At 56.7% G+C, this 20506-nt stretch overlaps 1 protein-coding gene across 3 annotated transcripts in view; it reads right to left on the minus strand.

Annotated features, from left to right (window-relative positions):
• Nucleotides 1-20506, minus strand: part of LOC139233891 (protein AF-10-like) — a 186852-nt gene that overhangs the window by 4556 nt on the left and 161790 nt on the right. For all 3 annotated transcript variants that reach the window (XM_070864535.1, XM_070864536.1, XM_070864534.1), the window contains 3 exons: nucleotides 18977-19365; nucleotides 10272-10380; nucleotides 7803-8000 (listed from right to left, as the gene is read on the minus strand). In XM_070864535.1, coding sequence (XP_070720636.1) covers nucleotides 7803-8000; nucleotides 10272-10380; nucleotides 18977-19365 — 696 coding nt within the window. The remainder of the gene's footprint in view (nucleotides 1-7802; nucleotides 8001-10271; nucleotides 10381-18976; nucleotides 19366-20506) is intronic.

A 20506-nucleotide genomic window follows, 5' to 3' on the forward strand; every position in this document is an offset into this window, starting at 1 on the left:
AGGGGGCGAGAGAGAGAGAGGGGGCGAGAGGAGAGAGAGGGGGCGAGAGAGAGAGAGGGGGCGAGAGAGAGGGGGCGAGCCAGAGAGAGAGGGGGGCGAGAGAGAGAGAGGGGGCGAGAGAGAGAGAGGGGGCGAGAGAGAGGAGGGGCGAGAGAGAGAGAGAGGGGGCGAGCGAGAGAGAGGGGGCGAGAGAGAGAGAGGGGGCGAGAGAGAGAGAGGGGGCGAGAGAGAGAGAGGGGGCGGAGAGAGAGAGAGGGGGCGAGAGAGAGAGAGGGGGCGAGAGAGAGAGAGGGGGCGAGAGAGAGAGAGGGGGCGAGAGAGAGAGAGGGGGCGAGAGAGAGAGAGGGGGCGAGAGAGAGAGAGGGGGCGAGAGAGAGAGAGGGGGCGAGAGAGAGAGAGGGGCGAGAGAGAGAGAGGGGCGAGAGAGAGAGAGGGGGCGAGAGAGAGAGAGGGGGCGAGAGAGAGAGGGGGCGAGAGAGAGAGAGGGGGCGAGAGAGAGAGAGGGGGCGAGAGAGAGAGAGGGAGAGAGAGAGAGAGGGGGGCGAGAGAGAGAGGGCGAGAGAGAGAGAGGGCGAGCGAGAGAGAGAGAGAGAGAGAGAGGGGAGCGAGAGAGAGAGAGGAGAGAGGGCGAGCGCGAGAGAGAGAGAGGGCGAGCGCGAGAGAGAGAGAGGGAGAGCGCGAGAGAGAGGGCGAGCGCGAGAGAAGAGGGCGAGAGCGAGAGAGAGAGGGCGAGCGCGGAGAGAGAGAGGGCGAGCGCGAGAGAGAGAGAGGCGAGAGAGAGAGAGGGCGAGCGCAGGAGAAGAGAGAGAGAGGGCGAGCGCGAGAGAGAGAGAGAGGGGGAGGACGAGAGAGAGAGGGCGAGCGCGGAGAGAGAGAGAGGGCGAGCGCGAAAGAGAGAGAGAGAGGGCGAGCGCGAGAGAGAGAGAGGGCGAGCGCGAGAGAGAGAGAGGGCGAGCGCGAGAGAGAGAGGGCGAGCGCGAGAGAGAGAGGGCGAGCGCGAGAGAGAGGGGGCGAGCGCGAGAGAGAGAGGGGCGAGCGCGAGAGAGAGAGAGGGCGAGCGCGAGAGAGAGAGGGCGAGCGCGAGAGAGAGAGAGAGGGGCGAGCGCGAGAGAGAGAGGGGCGAGAGGAGCGAGAGAGAGAGAGGGCGGCGAGAGAGAGAGGGCGCGAGAGAGAGAGGGCGCGAGAGAGAGAGGGCGCGAGAGAGAGAGGGCGCGAGAGAGAGAGGGCGCGAGAGAGAGAGGGCGCGAGAGAGAGAGGGCGCGAGAGAGAGAGGGCGCGAGAGAGAGAGGGCGCGAGAGAGAGAGGGCGCGAGAGAGAGAGGGCGCGAGAGAGAGAGGGCGCGAGAGAGAGGGCGAGCGCGAGCGCGAGAGAGAGAGGGTCGAGAGAGAGAGGGCGCGAGAGAGAGAGGGCGCGAGAGAGAGAGGGCGCGAGAGAGAGAGGGCGCGAGAGAGAGAGGGCGCGAGAGAGAGAGGGCGCGAGAGAGAGGGCGAGCGCGAGAGAGAGGGCGAGCGCGAGAGAGAGGGTCGAGAAAGTGAGAGGGGCCGAGAGAGAGAGAGAGGGGGCGAGAGAGAGAGGGCGCGAGAGAGAGAGGGCGCGAGAGAGAGAGGGCGCGAGAGAGAGGGCGAGCGCGAGAGAGAGGGTCGAGAAAGTGAGAGGGGCCGAGAGAGAGAGAGAGGGGCGAGAGAGAGAGAGAGGGGGCGAGAGAGAGAGAGAGGGGGCGAGAGAGAGAGAGAGGGGGCGAGAGAGAGAGAGAGGGGGCGAGATAGAGAGAGAGGGGCGAGATAGAGAGAGGGGGGGGCGAAATAGAGAGAGAGAGGGGGCGAGAGTGAGAGAGAGGGCGAGAGAGAGAGAGCGAGAGAGAGGGCGATAGAGAGAGAGAGGGGGCGAGAGAGAGAGAGGGGGCGAGAGAGAGAGAGGGGCGAGAGAGTGGGGGCGAGCGAGAAAGAGGGGGCGAGCGAGAGAGAGGGGGCGAGCGCGAGAGAGAGGGGCGAGGGGCGAGCGCGAGAGAGAGGGGGCGAGCGAGAGAGAGAGGGCGAGCGCAGAGAGAGAGAGAGGGCGAGCGCGAGTGAGAGAGAGGGCGAGCGCGAGAGAGAGGGCGAGCGCGAGAGAGAGAGAGAGGGCGAGCGCGAGAGAGAGAGAGAGGGCGAGCGCGAGAGAGAGGGCGAGCGCGAGAGAGAGGGCGAGCGCGAGAGAGAGGGCGAGCGCGACAGAGAGGGCGAGCGCGACAGAGAGGGCGAGCGCGACAGAGAGGGCGAGCGCGACAGAGAGGGCGAGCGCGACAGAGAGGGCGAGCGCGACAGAGAGGGCGAGCGCGAGAGAGAGAGGGCGAGCGCGAGAGAGAGAGAGGGCGAGCGCGAGAGAGAGAGAGAGGGCGAGCGCGAGAGAGAGAGAGAGAGGGCGAGCGTGAGAGAGTGAGAAGGCGAGCGCGAGAGAGAGAGGGCGAGCGCGAGAGAGAGAGGGCGAGCGCGAGAGAGAGAGAGGGCGAGCGCGAGAGAGAGGGCGAGCGCGAGAGAGAGGGCGAGCGCGAGAGAGAGGGCGAGCGAGAGAGAGAGGGCGAGCGAGAGAGAGAGGGCGAGCGAGAGAGAGAGGGCGAGCGAGAGAGAGAGGGGGGCGAGAGAGAGAGAGTGGGGGCGAGAAAGAGAGAGGGGCCGAGAGAGAGAGAGAGGGGGCGAGCGCGAGAGAGAGAGGGCGAGAGAGAGAGAGGGGGCGAGAGAGAGAGAGAGGGGGGCGAAATAGAGAGAGAGAGGGGGCGAAATAGAGAGAGAGGGGGGCGATAGAGAGAGAGAGAGAGAGAGGGCGATAGAGAGAGAGAGGGGGCAGAGAGAGAGAGGGGGCGAGAGAGAGAGAGAGGGCGAGAGAGAGAGAGAGGGGGCGAGAGAGAGGGGGCGAGAGAGAGAGAGGGGGCGAGAGAGAGAGAGGGGGCGAGAGAGAGAGAGAGGGGGCGAGAGAGAGAGAGAGGGGGCGAGAGAGAGAGGGGGCGAGAGAGAGAGAGGGGCGAGAGAGAGGGGGCAGAGAGAGAGAGGGGGCGAGAGAGAGAGAGGGGGCGAGAGAGAGAGAGGGGGCGAGAGAGAGAGAGGGGGCAGAGAGAGAGAGGGGGCGAGAGAGAGAGAGGGGGCGAGAGAGAGAGAGGGGGCGAGAGAGAGAGAGGGGGCGAGAGAGAGAGAGGGGGCGAGAGAGAGAGAGGGGCGAGAGAGAGAGAGGGGGCGAGAGAGAGAGAGGGGGCGAGAGAGAGAGAGGGGGCGAGAGAGAGAGAGGGGGCGAGAGAGAGAGAGGGGGCGAGAGAGAGAGAGGGGGCGAGAGAGAGAGAGGGGGCGAGAGAGAGAGAGGGGCGAGAGAGAGAGAGGGGGCGAGAGAGAGAGAGGGGGCGAGAGAGAGAGAGGGGGCGAGAGAGAGAGAGGGGGCGAGAGAGAGGGGGCGAGAGAGAGAGAGGGGGCGAGAGAAAGAGAGGGGGCGAGAGAGAGAGAGAGCGCGGAGAGAGAGAGGGAGAGCGCGAGAGAGAGGGAGAGCGCGAGAGAGAGAGAGGGCGAGCGCGAGAGAAAGAGAGGGCGAGCGCGAGAGAGAGAGGGCGAGCGCGAGAGAGAGAGAGAGAGAGAGAGAGGGCGAGCGCGAGAGAGAGAGAGAGAGAGGGCGAGCGCGAGAGAGAGAGAGAGGGCGAGCGCGAGAGAGAGAGAGAGAGGGCGAGCGCGAGAGAGAGAGGGCGAGCGCGAGAGACAGAGGGCGAGCGCGAGAGAGAGAGGGCGAGCGCGAGAGAGAGAGGGCGAGCGCGAGAGAGAGAGAGGGCGAGCGCGAGAGAGAGAGAGGGCGAGCGCAAGAGAGAGAGAGAGAGAGGGCGAGCGCGAGAGAGAGAGAGGCGAGCGCGAGAGAGAGAGAGGGGCGAGCGCGAGAGAGAGAGAGGGCGAGCGCGAGAGAGAGAGAGGGCGAGCGCGAGAGAGAGAGAGGGCGAGCGCGAGAGAGAGAGAGGGCGAGCGCGAGAGAGAGGGGGCGAGCGCGAGAGAGAGGGGGCGAGCGCGAGAGAGAGGGGGCGAGCGCGAGAGAGAGAGGGGGCGAGCGCGAGAGAGAGAGAGGGCGAGCGCGAGAGAGAGAAGGCGAGCGCGAGGCGAGCGCGAGAGAGAGAGAAGGCGAGCGCGAGAGAGAGAGGGCGAGCGCGAGAGAGAGAGAGGGCGAGCGCAGAGAGAGAGAGGGCGAGCGCAGAGAGAGAGAGGGGCGAGCGCGAGAGAGAGAGAGGGCGAGCGCGAGAGAGAGAGGGCGCGAGAGAGAGAGGGCGCGAGAGAGAGAGGGCGCGAGAGAGAGAGGGCGCGAGAGAGAGAGGGCGCGAGAGAGAGAGGGCGCGAGAGAGAGAGGGCGCGAGAGAGAGAGGGCGCGAGAGAGAGAGGGCGCGAGAGAGAGAGGGCGCGAGAGAGAGAGGGCGCGAGAGAGAGAGGGCGCGAGAGAGAGAGGGCGCGAGAGAGAGAGGGCGCGAGAGAGAGGGCGAGCGCGAGCGCGAGAGAGGGTCGAGAAAGTGAGAGGGGCCGAGAGAGAGAGAGAGGGGGCGAGAGAGAGAGGGCGCGAGAGAGAGAGGGCGCGAGAGAGAAGGCGAGCGCGAGAGAGAGGGTCGAGGAAAGTGAGAGGGGCCGAGAGAGAGAGAGAGAGAGAGGGGGCGAGAGAGAGAGAGAGGGGGCGAGAGAGAGAGAGAGGGGGCGAGATAGAGAGAGAGGGGCGAGATAGAGAGAGGGGGCGAGATAGAGAGGGGGGGGCGAAATAGAGAGAGAGAGGGGGCGAGAGTGAGAGAGAGGGCGAGAGAGAGAGGGCGATAGAGAGAGAGAGGGGGCGAGAGAGAGAGAGGGGGCGAGAGAGAGAGTGGGGGCGAGCGAGAAAGAGGGGGCGAGCGAGAGAGAGGGGGCGAGCGAGAGGGGCGAGAGGCGAGCGCGAGAGAGAGGGGGCGAGCGCGAGAGAGAGGGCGAGCGCGAGAGAGAGAGAGGGCGAGCGCGGAGAGAGAGAGAGGGCGAGCGCGAGAGAGAGGGCCAGCGCGAGAGAGAGGGCCAGCGCGAGAGAGAGAGAGGGCGAGCGCGAGAGAGAGAGAGGGCGACCGCAAGAGAGAGAGAGAGAGGGCGAGCGCGAGAGCGAGAGAGAGAGAGGGCGAGCGCAAGAGAGAGGGCGAGCGCGAGAGAGAGAGAGGGCGAGCGCGAGAGAGAGAGAGAGGGCGAGCGCGAGAGAGCGAGAGGGCGAGGGCGAGCGCGAGAGAGAGAGAGGGCGAGCGCGAGAGAGAGGGCGAGCGCGAGAGAGAGGGCGAGCGCGAGAGAGAGAGAGGGCGAGCGCGAGAGAGAGAGAGGGGCGAGCGCGAGAGAGAGAGAGAGGGCGAGCGCGAGAGAGAGAGAGGGCGAGCGCGAGAGAGAGAGAAGGCGAGCGCGAGAGAGAGAGAAGGCGAGCGCGAGAGAGAGGGCGAGCGCGAGAGAGAGAGAGAGGGCGAGCGCGAGAGAGAGAGAGAGGGCGAGCGCGAGAGAGAGAGAGAGGGCGAGCGCGAGAGAGAGAGAGGGCGAGCGCGAGAGAGAGAAGGGCGAGCGCGAGGCGAGCGCGAGAGAGAGAGAAGGCGAGCGCGAGAGAGAGAGGGCGAGCGCGAGAGAGAGAGAGGGCGAGCGCGAGAGAGAGAGAGGGCGAGCGCGAGAGAGAGAGAGGGCGAGCGCGAGAGAGAGAGGGCGCGAGAGAGAGGGCGCGAGAGAGAGAGGGCGCGAGAGAGAGAGGGCGCGAGAGAGAGAGGGCGCGAGAGAGAGAGGGCGCGAGAGAGAGGGCGCGAGAGAGAGAGGGCGCGAGAGAGAGAGGGCGTGAGAGAGAGAGGGCGCGAGAGAGAGAGGGCGCGAGAGAGAGGGCGAGCGCGAGCGCGAGAGAGAGAGGGAGGGCGAGCGCGAGAGAGAGAGGGCGAGCGCGAGAGAGAGAGAGGGCGAGCGCGAGAGAGAGAGGGCGAGCGCGAGAAAGAGAGGGCGAGCGAGAGAGAGAGAGGGCGAGCGAGAGAGAGAGAGGGGGCGAGAGAGAGAGAGTGGGGGCGAGAAGAGAGAGGGGGCGAGAGAGAGAGAGAGGGCGAGAGAGAGAGAGAGGGGGCGAGAGAGAGAGAGGGGGCGAGAGAGAGAGAGGGGGCGAGAGAGAGAGAGGGGCGAGAGAGAGAGAGGGGGGAGAGAGGGGGCAGAGAGAGAGAGGGGGCGAGAGAGAGAGAGAGGGGCGAGAGAGAGAGAGAGGGGGCGAGAGAGAGAGAGAGGGGGCGAGCGCGAGAGAGAGAGGGGGCGAGCGCGAGAGAGAGAGGGGCGAGCGCGAGAGAGAGAGGGGGCGAGCGCGAGAGAGAGAGGGGGCGAGCGCGAGAGAGAGAGGGGGCGAGCGCGAGAGAGAGGGGGGGCGAGCGCGAGAGAGAGGGGGGCGAGCGCGAGAGGGGGGGGCGAGCGCGAGAGAGGGGGGGCGAGCGCGAGAGAGGGGGGGCGAGCGCGAGAGAGGGGGGGCGAGCGCGGGAGAGGGGGGGCAAGCGCGAGAGAGAGAGGGGCGAGCGCGAGAGAGGGCGTGCGCGAGAAAGAGAGAGGCGAGCGCGAGAGAGAGAGAGGGCGAGCGCGAGAGAGAGAGAGGGCGAGGGCGAGCGCGAGAGAGAGAGGGGCGAGCGCGAGAGAGAGAGAGGGCGAGCGCGAGAAAGAGAGAGGGCGAGCGCGAGAGAGAGGGGGCGAGCGCGAGAGAGAGGGGGCGAGCGCGAGAGAGAGGGGGCGAGCGCGAGAGAGAGAGGGGCGAGCGCGAGAGAGAGAGGGGGCGAGCGCGAGAGAGAGAGGGGGAACGCAGAGAGAGAGGGGGCGAGCGCGAGAGAGCGGGGGCGAGCGCGAGACGAGAGCAGAGAGAGAGGGGGCGAGCGCGAGAGAGAGAGGGGGCGAGCGAGAGAGAGAGAGGGGGCGAGCGCGAGAGAGAGGGGGGCGAGCGCGAGAGAGAGGGGGGCGAGCGCGAGCGCGAGAGAGAGAGGGGGCGAGCGCGAGAGAGAGCGAGCGCGAGAGAGAGAGGGGCGAGCGCGGGGCGAGCGCGAGAGAGAGAGGGGGCGAGCGCGAGAGAGAGAGGGGGCGAGCGCGAGAGAGAGAGGGGCGAGCGCGAGGAGAGGAGGCGCGCGAGAGAGAGGGGGCGAGCGCGAGAGAGGGGGCGAGCGCGAGAGAGGGGGCGAGCGCGAGAGAGAGAGGGCGAGCGCGAGAGAGGGGCGAGCGCGAGAGAGGGGGCGAGCGCGAGAGAGAGAGAGGTGGCGAGCGCGAGAAGAGAGGTGGCGAGCGCGAGAGAGAGGGCGAGCGCGAGAGAGAGAGAGGGCGAGCGCGAGAGAGAGAGAGGGCGAGCGCGAGCCGCGAGAGAGAGAGGGGGCGAGAGAGAGAGGGGGCGAGAGAGAGAGAGGGGCGTGAGAGAGAGAGGGGGCGAGAGAGAGAGAGGGAGAGAGAGAGAGAGAGAGAGAGAGAGAGGGGCAGAGAGAAGAGAGGGGCGCGAGAGAGAGAGGGGGCGAGAGAGAGAGTTGGCGAGAGAGAGAGGGGTGAGAGAGAGAGAGAGGCGCGAGAGAGAGAGGGGGCAGAGAGAGAGAGGGCGAGAGAGAGAGGGGGCGAGAGAGAGAGAGGGGCGAGAGAGAGAGAGGGGGCGAGAGAGAGAGAGGGGGCGAGAGAGAGAGGGGGCGAGAGAGAGGGGGCGAGAGAGAGAGAGAGGGAGGGCGCGAGAGGAGAGGGAGGGCGAGAGAGAGAGGGAGGGCGAAGAGAGAGAGAGAGAGGGCGAGGGAGAAGACGACTGAATTAGGAGCAGCATTGTGTGCAAGACGTGTATGAACGATTGATGCTTACCTGAGCTTTCTGCACACTGCTGTCGGTGTGTACAGAAAGGAACGAGTTGTTTGGGCCCGAGTGGACAGTCAAGGATGGAGATCCTTGCGAGTGGGTATTGCTGGGGAGTTGTGACGTTCCCGACATCTGCAGCCGTTGGAACTCGCGGTGTCGGTGTTGCTGCTGTTGCATCATCTGATAAACCAGTGCTTGCTGGTCCTGGGTCAGAGCACAGGAGACACGGTGTAACCCCTACAGGCATGGGTTCAACGCTGCCCGGCTCAGTGCGGCGCTGAGTGAGAAAGGTCAGAAATTGCCCCTTGGCCCGTGGCCACGGGTCGGTGCGGACTGGCCGCCGTGTCGCTGCCATTTTGGATATTTCCCACTCTGACCTGCCCCCTCCCCACACCAACACCGCTCCGACCGGAAACATCCACCAAATGCCTCAATTTCTCTGCAATGTCCGCCCCGTGCATTGGGGCGGGGGGCAATTTCGACCCCCGCAGGTTCAGGTCCAGGCCTATTCTGAGCTAGCCGACGCCAGGATTGTGCTGGGGTGGGGGGTCGACAATATGCCTAAGTTCACCTTGGTTACTGCTCTGTCACCGCGGTTGAATAGCACGTGTGCCTATTACAGAATTACATCAAAATTACAGCACAGAAACAGGCCATTCGGCCCAGCTGGTCCGTGCCGGGGTTTATGCTCCACACCAGTCTCCTCCCATCCCTCTTCATCTCACCCCATCACCATATCCTTCTATTCCTTTCTCCCTCATGTACTTACCCAGCTTCCTCTTAAATGCATCCATGCTATTCGCCTCAACCACTCCCTGTGGCAGCGAGTTCCACATTCTCACCACTCTCTGGGTAAAGAAGTTTCTCCTGAATTCCCTGTTGGATTTATTTGTGACTATCTTATATTTATGGCCCCTAGTTTTAGTCTCCCCACAAGAGGAAACATCATCTCTACATCAACCCCATCAAACCCCCTTCATTAAGACCTCTATCAGGTCAGCCCTCAGCCTTTTTTTCTCCAGAGCAAAGAGCCCCAGTCTGTTCAGTCAAACCTGACAGTTATAACATCTCACTTTTGGTATCATCCTTGTAAATCGTTTTTGCACCTTCTCCCGTGCCTATATGTAGAGTAGACAGTGTTCCAGCCATGATCTTATTGAATGACGGAGCAGGCTCAAGGGGCCAAATGGCCGACTCCTGCTCCTATTTCTTATGTTCTTATGTTCCTCCACCCCTACCTCAGCCCATCCGCTGCCGAGACCCTCATCCACGCCTTTTGTCACCTTCAGACTATTCCAGTGCTCTCCTGGCCGGTATCCCACCCTCCGTAAACCACACTTCACCCAAGCTCTGCTGCCCACGTCCCTTCCCACACCAAGTCACTGACTGACAGCGACTCTTGGTCCCCCAACTCATCCTCAGGATTACATACCTTCTTAGCCTGACTCCTCCCTCTCCATAACCTCCTCCTGCACTATCACCCAGTTCTCCAAAAAGCTCCATTCTCCTGACCCCAGAGCCTTGTGAATCGCCCCCTCCCTTGGCCCTGCCTTTTCTGGCCATGCCTTCAGTAGTGCAGGCTTCACACCCTGGAATTCCATCTCTAAACCCCTCTGCCTCTCCAGCTCATTCTCTCTCTCTCTCTCTCTCCTCCTCCTTTTGAGACCCTTCTTAAAACCCACCTGTTTGACCAAGCTTTTGGTCACCCACCCTCCCAACATCTCCATCTTTGGCTCAGCGTCCAGTTTTGTCCAGATACCTTGATGCAAGGAGCTTGGGTTGTTTTACTAAGTTAAAGGCATTTGCAGAAATGGAAGCCATTGTGCTCCTGTTTGGCCGCAGGATGTTATCACCCAGCACTCCCGCTTGCACAGCAAGCGAGCTCCAGGTGGGCAGAGGAAACGTTACAAGGACACCCTCAAAGCCTCCCTGATAAAATGCAACATCCCCACCGACACCTGGGAGTCCCTGGCCAAAGACCGCCCTAAGTGGAGGAAGAGCATCCAGGAGGGTGCTGAGCGCCTCGAGTCTCATCGCCGAGAGCATGCAGAAATCAAGCGCAGGCAGCGGAGGTAGCGTGCGGCAAACCAGACTCCCCACCCACCCTTTCCTTCAACCACTGTCTGCCCCACCTGTCACAGAGACTGTAATTCTTGCATTGGACTGTACAGTCACCTGAGAACTCACTTTGAGTGGAAGCAAGTCTTCCCCAATCTCGAGGGACTGCTTATGATGATTGGGGTATGACACGGTTAGATCCAGAATAAAGCTCGCTCCACTGTGTCTCAGCAACACGCCTCAGCACCCACCCCCCCCCCCCCCCACCCACTCTTGCACAGCTCTCCCCCCACCGCACCGCTGTGACATTATCCCATCATCCGCCATCCCGTGGCCTCTCTGGTGAGGGCTGCAATGGATGCCAAACTAGCAAACCCTGGCCCCTTTATCGCGACGCAGAAGCGCTCCAGGTCTTACCGGAGTGAGTTGTTGTGAGGTCAGTAACTGCTGTAGCTGCTGCTGCTGTTGTTGTTGGTACAGGAACTGTCTTTGCTGGTCAGGAAAATGGCCCATTCTGGAGATGTTGCTGCACACAGAGACACAACCTCAGTGTTTCTGAGAGACACAAACCGTTATAGAAACACACATTTCTACCGCAGGGGGAAGCACATACCGGATGCCACCACGAGACCATCTGTGTTGAGGAGATTGTGACTGGGGCGCAAAGCTGATCAACGGTGGCTGCTGCCGTTGCGGAGACCCGGGAACTTACACCGGCCGCCAAAGCCAGGTCACCACCGGCATTCTGGTAAAGCACAGAATGTTGGGCATTCTGCAGATGCGAGAGAGAGAGATAAATAGAGAGAGGGGGAGAGAGAGACAGAGAGGGGGAGAGAGAGACAGAGAGGGGGAGAGAGAGACAGAGAGGGGGAGAGAGAGACAGAGAGGGGGAGAGAGAGAGAAAGAGAGGGGGAGAGAGAGAGAAAGTGAGGGGGAGAGAGAGAAAGAGAGGGGGAGAGAGAGAAAGAAAGGGGGAGAGAGAGAAAGAAAGGGGGAGAGAGAGAAAGAAAGGGGGAGAGAGAGAGAAAGAGAGGGGGAGAGAGAGAAAGAGAGGGAGAGGAAAGAAAGAGAGGGAGAGGAAAGAAAGAGAGGGAGAGAAAAAAGGGAAGAAGAGAATGGGAAAGAGAAAGATAGATAAAAATAGAAAGAGAGAGAAAAAGAGAAAGAAAGAGAAAAAAAAAGAGAATGGGAAAGAGAGAAAGATAAAAGAGCGCAAGGGAAAAAGAATGGGAGAGAGAGAGAGAAAGGAAACGAGAAAGAGAGAAAAAGAGAAAGTGCGAGAACGAGGAGAGAAAAAGGAGAAGCGAGCAAGAGAGAGAAAAAGATAAAGGGAGAGTGAAAGGAAGAGAGACGGAGAGAAAGAGCAGGAGAGCTTACTCATACTGTACCTGTTATTATGTCAGTCACCATTAGTTGCAGCCCTGTGAGTGTATCAGACCATGCACCGTGTTGGCTGTAGGGTCCGGTCTAGCAGCTTTACTAAGCCTGATAAAGTGTGCGGATAAGCCTAATGATAAAACAAGAGCTTTGTCCCAGCTCCAGACACGAGGCAAGAACCTGAAGTTCCAACCAAAGCTTTCCCACCAGAATCACCGACACACAGAACTACTTTCCCCCTCCCTCGCCTCGCTTCACCTGCCCCCCCAACACCCCCACCCCCCACATGTACACGGGGGCAGCATAAACCAATGAGCTGAGCACCTATATGAGAACAACTGGAAGAAATTTGTTCTTTGTTCCTACGAGTGTGGGAGTGTGTACTGTGTTATGGGGAGCCCACCCAGTGTATCGCAGCAAGTGTCCCGCCTCCGAGTCAGAGGGTCATGGTTCAATACCCACCCAAGCGACTCGAACGGGTAATGCAGGCTGGCACTCCCAGTGCAGTGCCGAGGGAGCGCTGCATTGTCGGAGGTGCCGTCTTTCAGCTGAGACGTTAAACCAAAGCCCTGTCTGCTCTCTCTCAGCTGGACGTAAAAGATCCCGCGGCCACTATTCAAAATGTCCTGGGGCCAATATCGATCCCTCAACCATCATCACTAAATCAGATTATCTGCTCATTTATCTCATTGCTGTTTGTGGGAGCTTGCTGTGCGCAAATTGGCTGCTGCGTTTCCTACATTACAACAGTGACTACATTTCAAATATACTTAATTGGCTGTAAAGCACTTTGGGATGTCCGGTGGTCGTGAAAAGCGCTATATAAAGCAAGACTTGCATTTATATAGCGTCTTTCATGACCACCAGATGTTTCAAAGCGCTTTACAGCCAATGAAGTACTTTTGGAGTGTTGTCACTGTTGCAATGTGGGAAACGCAGCAGCCAACTTGCACACAGCAAGCTCCCACAAACAGCAATGTGACCATGACCCAGATAATGTGTTATTTGTGATGTTGATTGAGGGATAAATATTGGCCAGGACACTGGGGATAACTCCCCTGCTCTTCTTCAAAATAATGCCATGGGATCTTTTAAGTCCACCTGAGAGAGCAGACGGGGCCTCGGTTTAACGTCTCATCCAAAAGACGGCACCTCCGACAGTGGAGCACTCCCTCAGCACTGCACTGGGAGTGTCAGCCTAGATTTCTTGTGCTCAGGTCCCTGGAGTGGGACTTGAACCCACAACCTTCTGACTCGGAGGCGAGGGGCTGCCCACTGAGACACAGTATATTACACAGATAAATGCAAGTCTTTCTTGTTAGCAGTCATTCATGGGAGTACATCTGATAATTCAGTCATCTTCTGCACTACTTTGAATTAAGCAATGTAAATAACACAACAAGTAGGAATCTAGTGCTTTAAAAAAATGACTATTTATGAATTATCAGGTACTTTGAATGAAGCGATTCTGAATTAAGAGTAGACTATGATTCCACAGGTGACTTTCCTTCCTCCCCGTTCAATGCCACAGCACTACATCAACAACTTGCATTTATATAGCGCATTTAATGTAGGAAATGGTCCTAAGGCGCTTCACAGGAGTATTATAAAACAAAATCGGACACCGGGCCACATAAGGAGAAATTAGGACAGATGACCAAAAGCTTGGTCGAAGAGGTGGGTATTAAGCAAGGTCTTAAAGGAGAAGAGAGAGAGGTGAAGAGAGGCAGAGAGGTTCAGGAGGGAATTCCAGAGCTTGGGGCCCAGGCAGCTGAAGGCACGCCCGCCGATGGTGGAGCGATGAAAATTGAGGTGTGCGAGAGGCCAGAATTGGTGGAACGCAGATATCTCGGGGGGGGGGGGGGGGCTGGAGTCTTCTCGCTTCACACAGGCACCTTGTGTTTTTTTAAATGCGTAGATCGCCCTCTGTAGACCACCTCAGAATGAAGGAATCAGGTAATCAAGAGGCAAGAACTTCATAACTGGTTGGAAATAAGTAATTCACGCCAGAATTTCAATGTGACAAAGTGGTGGGGGGGGGGGGGAGGGGGAAAGAGAAGCAAAGATATTGCAAACCTTGGCTTGCAGGTTGAAATTGGGGGTTGAAGGGGTTAAAGATGCAAAACTAGAAGCTGCACAGATCTGAGCTGCAGTTTAACCCCTGCAGGTTAACCCCTGCAGGTGAGCTTTAAAGGAACAGGCAAATGCTGCCTTTCCCACTGACTACCATTAGAGGGAGCTCTGCTCTCTATCTAGCTCAGTGTGAGCCTCTGGTGGTTGATAGCTGGTATTGCTGCAGCATGTCAAAATAAATGTCCTCACACACCAAGCTCACCAGGGATGTGGTATTAACCCTCGACATGCAGAGGTTTGGAACCTTTGTGCCTGGAGGAGGCTGTTTGGAAGCAGGAAGCCCTGTGGGCAAGTCAGCTGACACTGCCAGTGCAGTGCTGAGGGAGTGCTGCTCTGTCGGAGGCACCAACTTTCGGCTGTGACGTTAAACCTAGTCAGCCGGATGTAAAAGACCCATTCAAATGCTGTTCAAAGAGCAAGCAGGGCAGTTATCCCCGGTGCCTTGGCCAATATTTATCCCTCAACTGACATCAAGTTACCTGATCACTATTGCATTGCTCTTTGTGGGACCTTGCTGTGCACAAATTGGCTGCCACATTTCCTACATTACAACATCAAAAGCACTTAATTGGTTGTAAAGCGCTTTGGGATGTCGTGAGACCGTGACAAGCAGTTATATAAAGGCAAGTCTTTATTTTCTTTCCCCACAGTGCTTGTTCCAGCACTTGTGTGTCAGCTGTGGCTCAGTGGTTATCACACTCGCCTCTGAGTCAGAAGGTTGTGGGTTCAAGTCCCACTCCAGGGATTTGAGCACATAAATCTAAGCTGACACTCCAGTGCAGTACTGAGGGAGCGCTGTACTGTTGGAGGTGCCGTCTTTCGGATGAGTCGTTAAACCGAGGCCCCGTCTGCTCTCTCAGGTGGACGCAAAAGATCCCACGGCACTATTTCGAAGAAGAGCAGGGATGTTCTCCCCAGTGTCCTGGAGCCAATATTTATCCCTCAACCAACATCACTAAAAACAGATTATCTGGTCATTATCATGTTGCTGTTTGTGGGAGCTTGCTGTGCGCAAATTGGCTGCCATGTTTCCCACATTACAACAATGACTACACTCCATTGGCTTTAAAACGCTTTGACTTCTGTTGTTCGTGAAAGGCGCTATATAAATGCAAGTCTTTCTTTATATTCCATTCAGACACAGAGGTCCAGCTGTGCTTGTTCCTGCCCGCACACACAAAAAGCACTCAAGTCATAATTTATTTCAAATCATTAAGACTCTCATTTGCATAACATGACATCACCCTACTTGCCAAGGGGCAGCAATTACTCACGACTGATAAAAATTCAAATTAAAGCCCCTAAAGCCGGCAGCAAACTGAGCTGGGCAGATCACGGTTATATATTAAACAATGAATATTCTGCCTAAATCATCAGGTTATTTTGCTGATTAAAAATACGTTACCATCCCTTTAAATTAAATCAAAAAATTATACTTGCACATTCCAGGCTCAAATATTTCAACGCTCTTCCACCTCCCATAAACTTTAACTCATCCAAAACTCGGCTGCCCCCGTGCCCTAACTCACACCAAGTCCCACTCATCCATCACCCCTGTGCTCGCTGACTTACATTGACCTGGTTAAGTAACGCCTTGATTTCAAAATTCTAATCCTTGTTTCAAATCCCTCCATGGTCTCACCCCTCCCTATCTCTGTAATCTCCTCCAGCCCCACAACCCTCCGAGATCTCTGCACTCCTCAAATTCTAGCCTCTTGAGCATCCCTGATTATAATTTTCTCAACTATTGGTGGCCGTGCCTTCTATTACCTGGGTCCCAAGCTCTGGAATTCCCTCTCTAAACCTCTCCGCCTCTCTCACCTCCTTTAAGACGCTCCTTCAAACTTACCTCTTTGACCAAGCGTTTGGCCACCTGCCCTGACATCTCTCTATGCGGCTCGGTGTCAATTTTTGTCTGATTACACTCCTGTGAAGCACCTTGGGACGTTTTACCAGGTTAAAGTCGCTATTTTCCCCCCCAAATTGGCCTGGGTTTTTATCTGGATTTTGCCTCTCCGGGGAGATCACATAGCTCCGGCTGGGGTGGAGCATAGAATGTTTCAGTGTAAGGGGTGTCGCAGTTATGTGGAGTCGGACTGGTTGGGCTGAGTGCTCTTTACCTTTCCGCCTTTGTTCATTGGTTTATATGTAACCTTCAGGGCTGATGACCGAGGGCCGTGCGGCTCTTTGTCGGCCGGTGCGGACACGATGGGCTGAAATGGCCTCTTTCTGCGCTGTAAATTTCTATGTCGATACAAGTCCTTGTTGTGCCCAAGTATCATTGTACCACGGGTGAAAATCAATAAATTACACGCTCCCCCTCCTTATTCACCCGACACAATTATTTCTCCCCATTAACTGAAGCACAGAAAGACAATGCTGTCAGAAGCCATGCACACCGGCCTGCAAGCTGGCCAAGCGACAGATGGAGGTGAATGTCCATGAGAGGGTGGGGGGGAGGGGGAAGAGATGACTAGAAACACAAGGCAAATCAAGCATGTTGGGAGTGGGGTGCCTGTGTGTAGGCCTCTATCTTTGCCGTGCTCCTGGCTAGCTACATTGCTCAATCTTCCAGGATTGCGTTGGAGTTGCCGGGTAGCTGTGGCTCAGTGGACAGCACTCTCGCCTCCGGCTCAAAAAGGTTGTGGGTTCAAGTCCCACTCCGACACAGCCAGTGAGGGAGTGCCGCACTATAAATGCATGTTGTTTTTTTCTGTTCGTTAATCCGACAGCATTCTGTGAGTTGGAGGAGGGACGCCATGTGATGGAACCTCCAGGAATACCTCCAATTAGAGTTGGTGACCCTATGGCCTGCTGTCGTTAAACTGCTGATGCTACACTTGGCCCATCGCTGACGTACCTCCTTCAGATTTACTTTCTACAATTCTAAGTGTGGAACCCCCCCTCCCCCCCCAGATATTTGGATACTTCAGAAGCCTCAACTATTCTATTGTTCTGCTGGTCATCCACCCAATTGGTCTACTCTCCTGGGGGGGTGAGGTCTCTTGCAATCCTTCAACCATTACAACAGTGACTACACTTCAAAAAATTGGCTGTAACGCGCTTTGGTTTGGGACATCTGGTGGTCATCAAATGCGCTATGTAAATGTAGGGCAAAAAATTCGGTGGGTTAATGCCCACGAACGTCGACAATAGCGCCGCTCGGTAACCTCGGTGTGCAGTTACCGGCGGCGCTGAGGAGTATCGCCCGGGAGCGTGGCGCCGGTGTGCAATGACCCCCGGTAGCGACACGGAAGCAAACTTTGGTTTGCTCACCACCCGCAGCGCCCCCTAGTGACCCATGCCAGAGAACGCCTGGCGTGCAGAGCTGTCCCGGGGCGCTATGGGAAGGCGTGATTGCGTCGGGTAAGTGGGATTGATTTGGGGAGGTTTTTTTATTGCGATTTAACGTTATTTGGGGTGAGTCATGTATGGGGAATGTTTGTCGTGAATTTGGGTCTGTTCTTTTTTTTGCAGGGAGCACTCTCTCAGGGCACTACGAAGCCAGCTCTTTAACACGGGATCTTCAGTTGCGCTCCCGGCATAGCGCCCTGAGAGAAGTGTGGAACGCCTCCCTCAGTGCCCCACTCCACTCTCGGGGTGCTGAAACTGAATTTTGCTGGGCTCGGCGCTAAAAATCGTCCGGCGTTAAATTTAGCGCCGGGGTGGTATTCGCGCCTGAGGAGCCCTCCGACTGAATCTCTAGCCCCAAGTATTTGTTTCTACTGGTCCTTCTTTAAGTGGGCATCTGCACAGCAGGTTACTCGACTTGAGGGAGTAAATGTCAGCTGAGCCGGACCGTGTCTCCGTCCGAGGTCCATGCAACCAGATTTGGTAGCAGGCCAGTGACAGCATCCTTACTGCTGCCCTTAGCTGAGCAAACTGAACAAGGATCAAACCTAGGAGCTCCCTGTGTGGCTCAACGCCCATATAATGCACTGGAGCAGGGCAGTTCTCCCCGGTGAGGGGTCTATTATGAGGGGGCATCGTTTTAAGGTGGTTGGTGGAAGGTTCAGAGGGGATTTGAGGGGGTGGGGGCTTCTTCACACAGAGGGTTGTGGGGGTCTGGAACTCGCTGCCTGGAAAGGTGGATGATGCAGAAACCCTCATCACATTTAAAAGGTGCTTGGATGGACACTTGAAGTGCCGTAACCTGCAGGGTTATGGACCTAGAGCTGGTAAGTGGGATTAAACTGGATACGATAGTAAGTACTGCAGTGAATCGAATACAGCCAGGGTGATCTCCTGGACTAGTTTCGATCGCCTGGATGGGTGGGAGAGGAATTGTCCCAGATTTTTTCCCCCAATTGGCCTGGTTTTTGCCTCTCCCAGGAGATCACATGGCTCCGGTTGGGGTGGAGTGTAGAATGTTTCAGTGGAGGGTGTCGCAGTTGTGTGGGGCGGGCTGGTTGGGCCAGGTGCTCTTTACCTTTCCGTCATTGTTCATAAGTTTATGAGTAGCCTTCAGGGCTGCTGACCGAGGGCTGTGCGGCTCTTTGTCGGCCATCGTGGACACGATGGGCCGAAATGACCTCCTTCTGTGCTGTAAATTTCTATGTTTCTATGGTGCCCCGGGCCAATATTTATCCTGCAACCAACATCAGATTATCTTGGTTGCTGCCTCATTGCTGTTTGTGGGAGCTTGCTGTGCGCAAATTGGCTGCCGCATTTCCCTACATCACCACAACCAGTGACTATACTTCTAAAGCTTTGGGACGTCCTGAGGGGTGATATAAACTGTCCCTTTCTTCACTACACACAGCAGGCACAGCTTCCCAAGAATGCCCCGTCCACTTGTCCAAAATATTTCACTAAATACAGAAAAGAAAATAATCAAAAAGGTCTAATGGGATGTTGGCCTTTATATCCAGAGGACCAGAATACAAGGGGGTAGGAGTTATACTGCAGCTGTACAAAGCCCTGGTTAGACCACACCTGGAGCACTGTGAGCAGTTCTGGGCTCCATACCTGAGGGAGGATATAGTGGCCTTGGAGGGAGTGCAGCGTAGGTTTACCAGAATGATACCCAGACTTCAAGGGTTAAGTTACGAGGAGAGATTACACAAATTATGATTGTATTCCCTCGAATTTAGAAGGCTAAGGGGTGATTTGATCGAAGTTTTCAGGATATTAAAGGAGAACAGATAGGGTACATAGCAGAACTATTTCTGCTGGTTGGGGATTCTAGGACTAGGGGGCCTAGTCTAAACATTTGAGCCAGACTTTTCAGGAGTGAAATTAAGAAACACTTCTACACGCACACACGCAAAGGGCGGTAGAAGTTTGGAACTCTCTTCCGCAAATGGCAATTGATGCTAGGTCAATTGTTAATTTTAAATCGGAGATTGATAGCTTTCCATTAAGCAAAGGTATTAAGAGATATGGGCCAAAGGCGGGTTTATGGAGTTAGGTCGCAGATCAGCCGTGATCTCACGGAACAGGCTTGAGGGGCTGAATGGCCTCCTCCGGCTCCGATGTTCCTCGATTCCGCCCACAGAGCTAATACATTACTGTGTGATTAGCTACTGACACACAGACACACACACATGTTAGGCAGCACTGTTCGAACACAGCCTGTCTGCCCACTGGAAAAAAAAATGAGGTAATCTGACCTGTTGCAGAGGCCGGCTGACGGTGGAACATTAAGGGATGCAGACGTATGTGGGAGGGAGTTATGGATCGGTGCCACAGATGCAGACGATTGGTTGACACCATTCAAAGGGCCGACAATACCGTTGCTGGCCAACGGGCTTCCCGGGGGGCATCCCATCATCCCGCCCACCGCGGGCGTGGTGGAGAAAGTGGTCGTCACCGTGGAAACGCCCCCGCCCAGGCTTGCCGTGCAGGTTCTGGTCAGGCCATTGACCTGCTGCTGAATTCCGGCCATCCCCGGGAGCTGGAGCGAGGCCGGACTGTGCTGCGGTGGGGGCAGAGCAGGAGGCGGGGTGCTCTGCAGGGACGAGGATGAACTGCTCCTACTGCGGCAGCCGGAGCGGAGATCCTAGAGAGAGGGAGAGAAAGATCCAATTAAACTCCGTGGTGCGATCGAGTCAATTATCGGACTAAACCCTCGAATAATCAATATTAATATTCCATGCATTTATAGAATACCTCATATGACCATAAGAAATAGGAGCAGGAGTAGGCCATACGGCCCCTCTAGCCTGTTCCGCCATTTAATAAGATCATTTCTGATCTGATCATGGACTCAGCTCCACTTCCCTGTCCGTTCCCCATAACCCTTCACTCGCTTATCGTTCAAAAATCTGTCTATCTCCACCTTAAATATATTCAATGACACAGCCTCCACAGCTCTCTGGGGCAGAGAATTCCATAGATCCACGACCCTCAGAGAAGAAATTGCTCCTCATCTCAATTTTAAATGGGCGGCCCCTTATTCTAAGATTCTAAATGGGCGACTCCCTTATTCTGAAACTATGCCCCCTAGTTTTAGATTCCCCCATGAGGGGAAACATCCTCTCAGCATCTACCCCGTCGAGGCAGACCTTAACAATGGCCCTGAAATTGTGGCCTCTCCGGGCATGTACGATGTGCGCATGCGCCCATAATGGCCTCACATGTTCCGGGTTTAGGCGCGCAAAGCACTTGCACCTGAACTCCGCATTTGCACTCTGTGAAAATGTCTTTTGTCAGATCGCACGCATCCCTGGGGGAAGGGTCTTCGCGGGTGGAGATTTGGGCTATTTGCCCAATGAACGTCCTTCAAACTCTTACGCCTGGTAAAAGCACGCATAAGGCCTGCTTTCTCCAGGATAAGTTTTAAAAGATAGAAAAATAAATTATCAATAATTTTTATATTTAAAAACTCTGTCCATTAAGTTAAGTTTGTTTTTACCCCTCGTAAAACATTTTAAAAATATTCAAAAACATATTTTTTTGTCTAATACATTTAATTCATTTTAAATATGTGAAGTGTTTTTCTGACTTATTTAAAACGTGTGTGTTTTTGGGGGTATGCCCATTCACAGAAACGGTGATCTCCTTACAAACGGAACTGTCCGTTACTATGAATGGGAAAGTGACATTTTCATTGGTTGGTCCGGCCCATGTGATCCCAGGATGTCCACACGCTCCTGGGATACATGGGTCCCTGCGCTGGGCTGCGCATCGAGACCTCGGAA

This window comes from Pristiophorus japonicus, chromosome 21, assembly GCF_044704955.1.
Source record: "Pristiophorus japonicus isolate sPriJap1 chromosome 21, sPriJap1.hap1, whole genome shotgun sequence".
Taxonomy (NCBI): Eukaryota; Metazoa; Chordata; class Chondrichthyes; family Pristiophoridae; genus Pristiophorus; species Pristiophorus japonicus.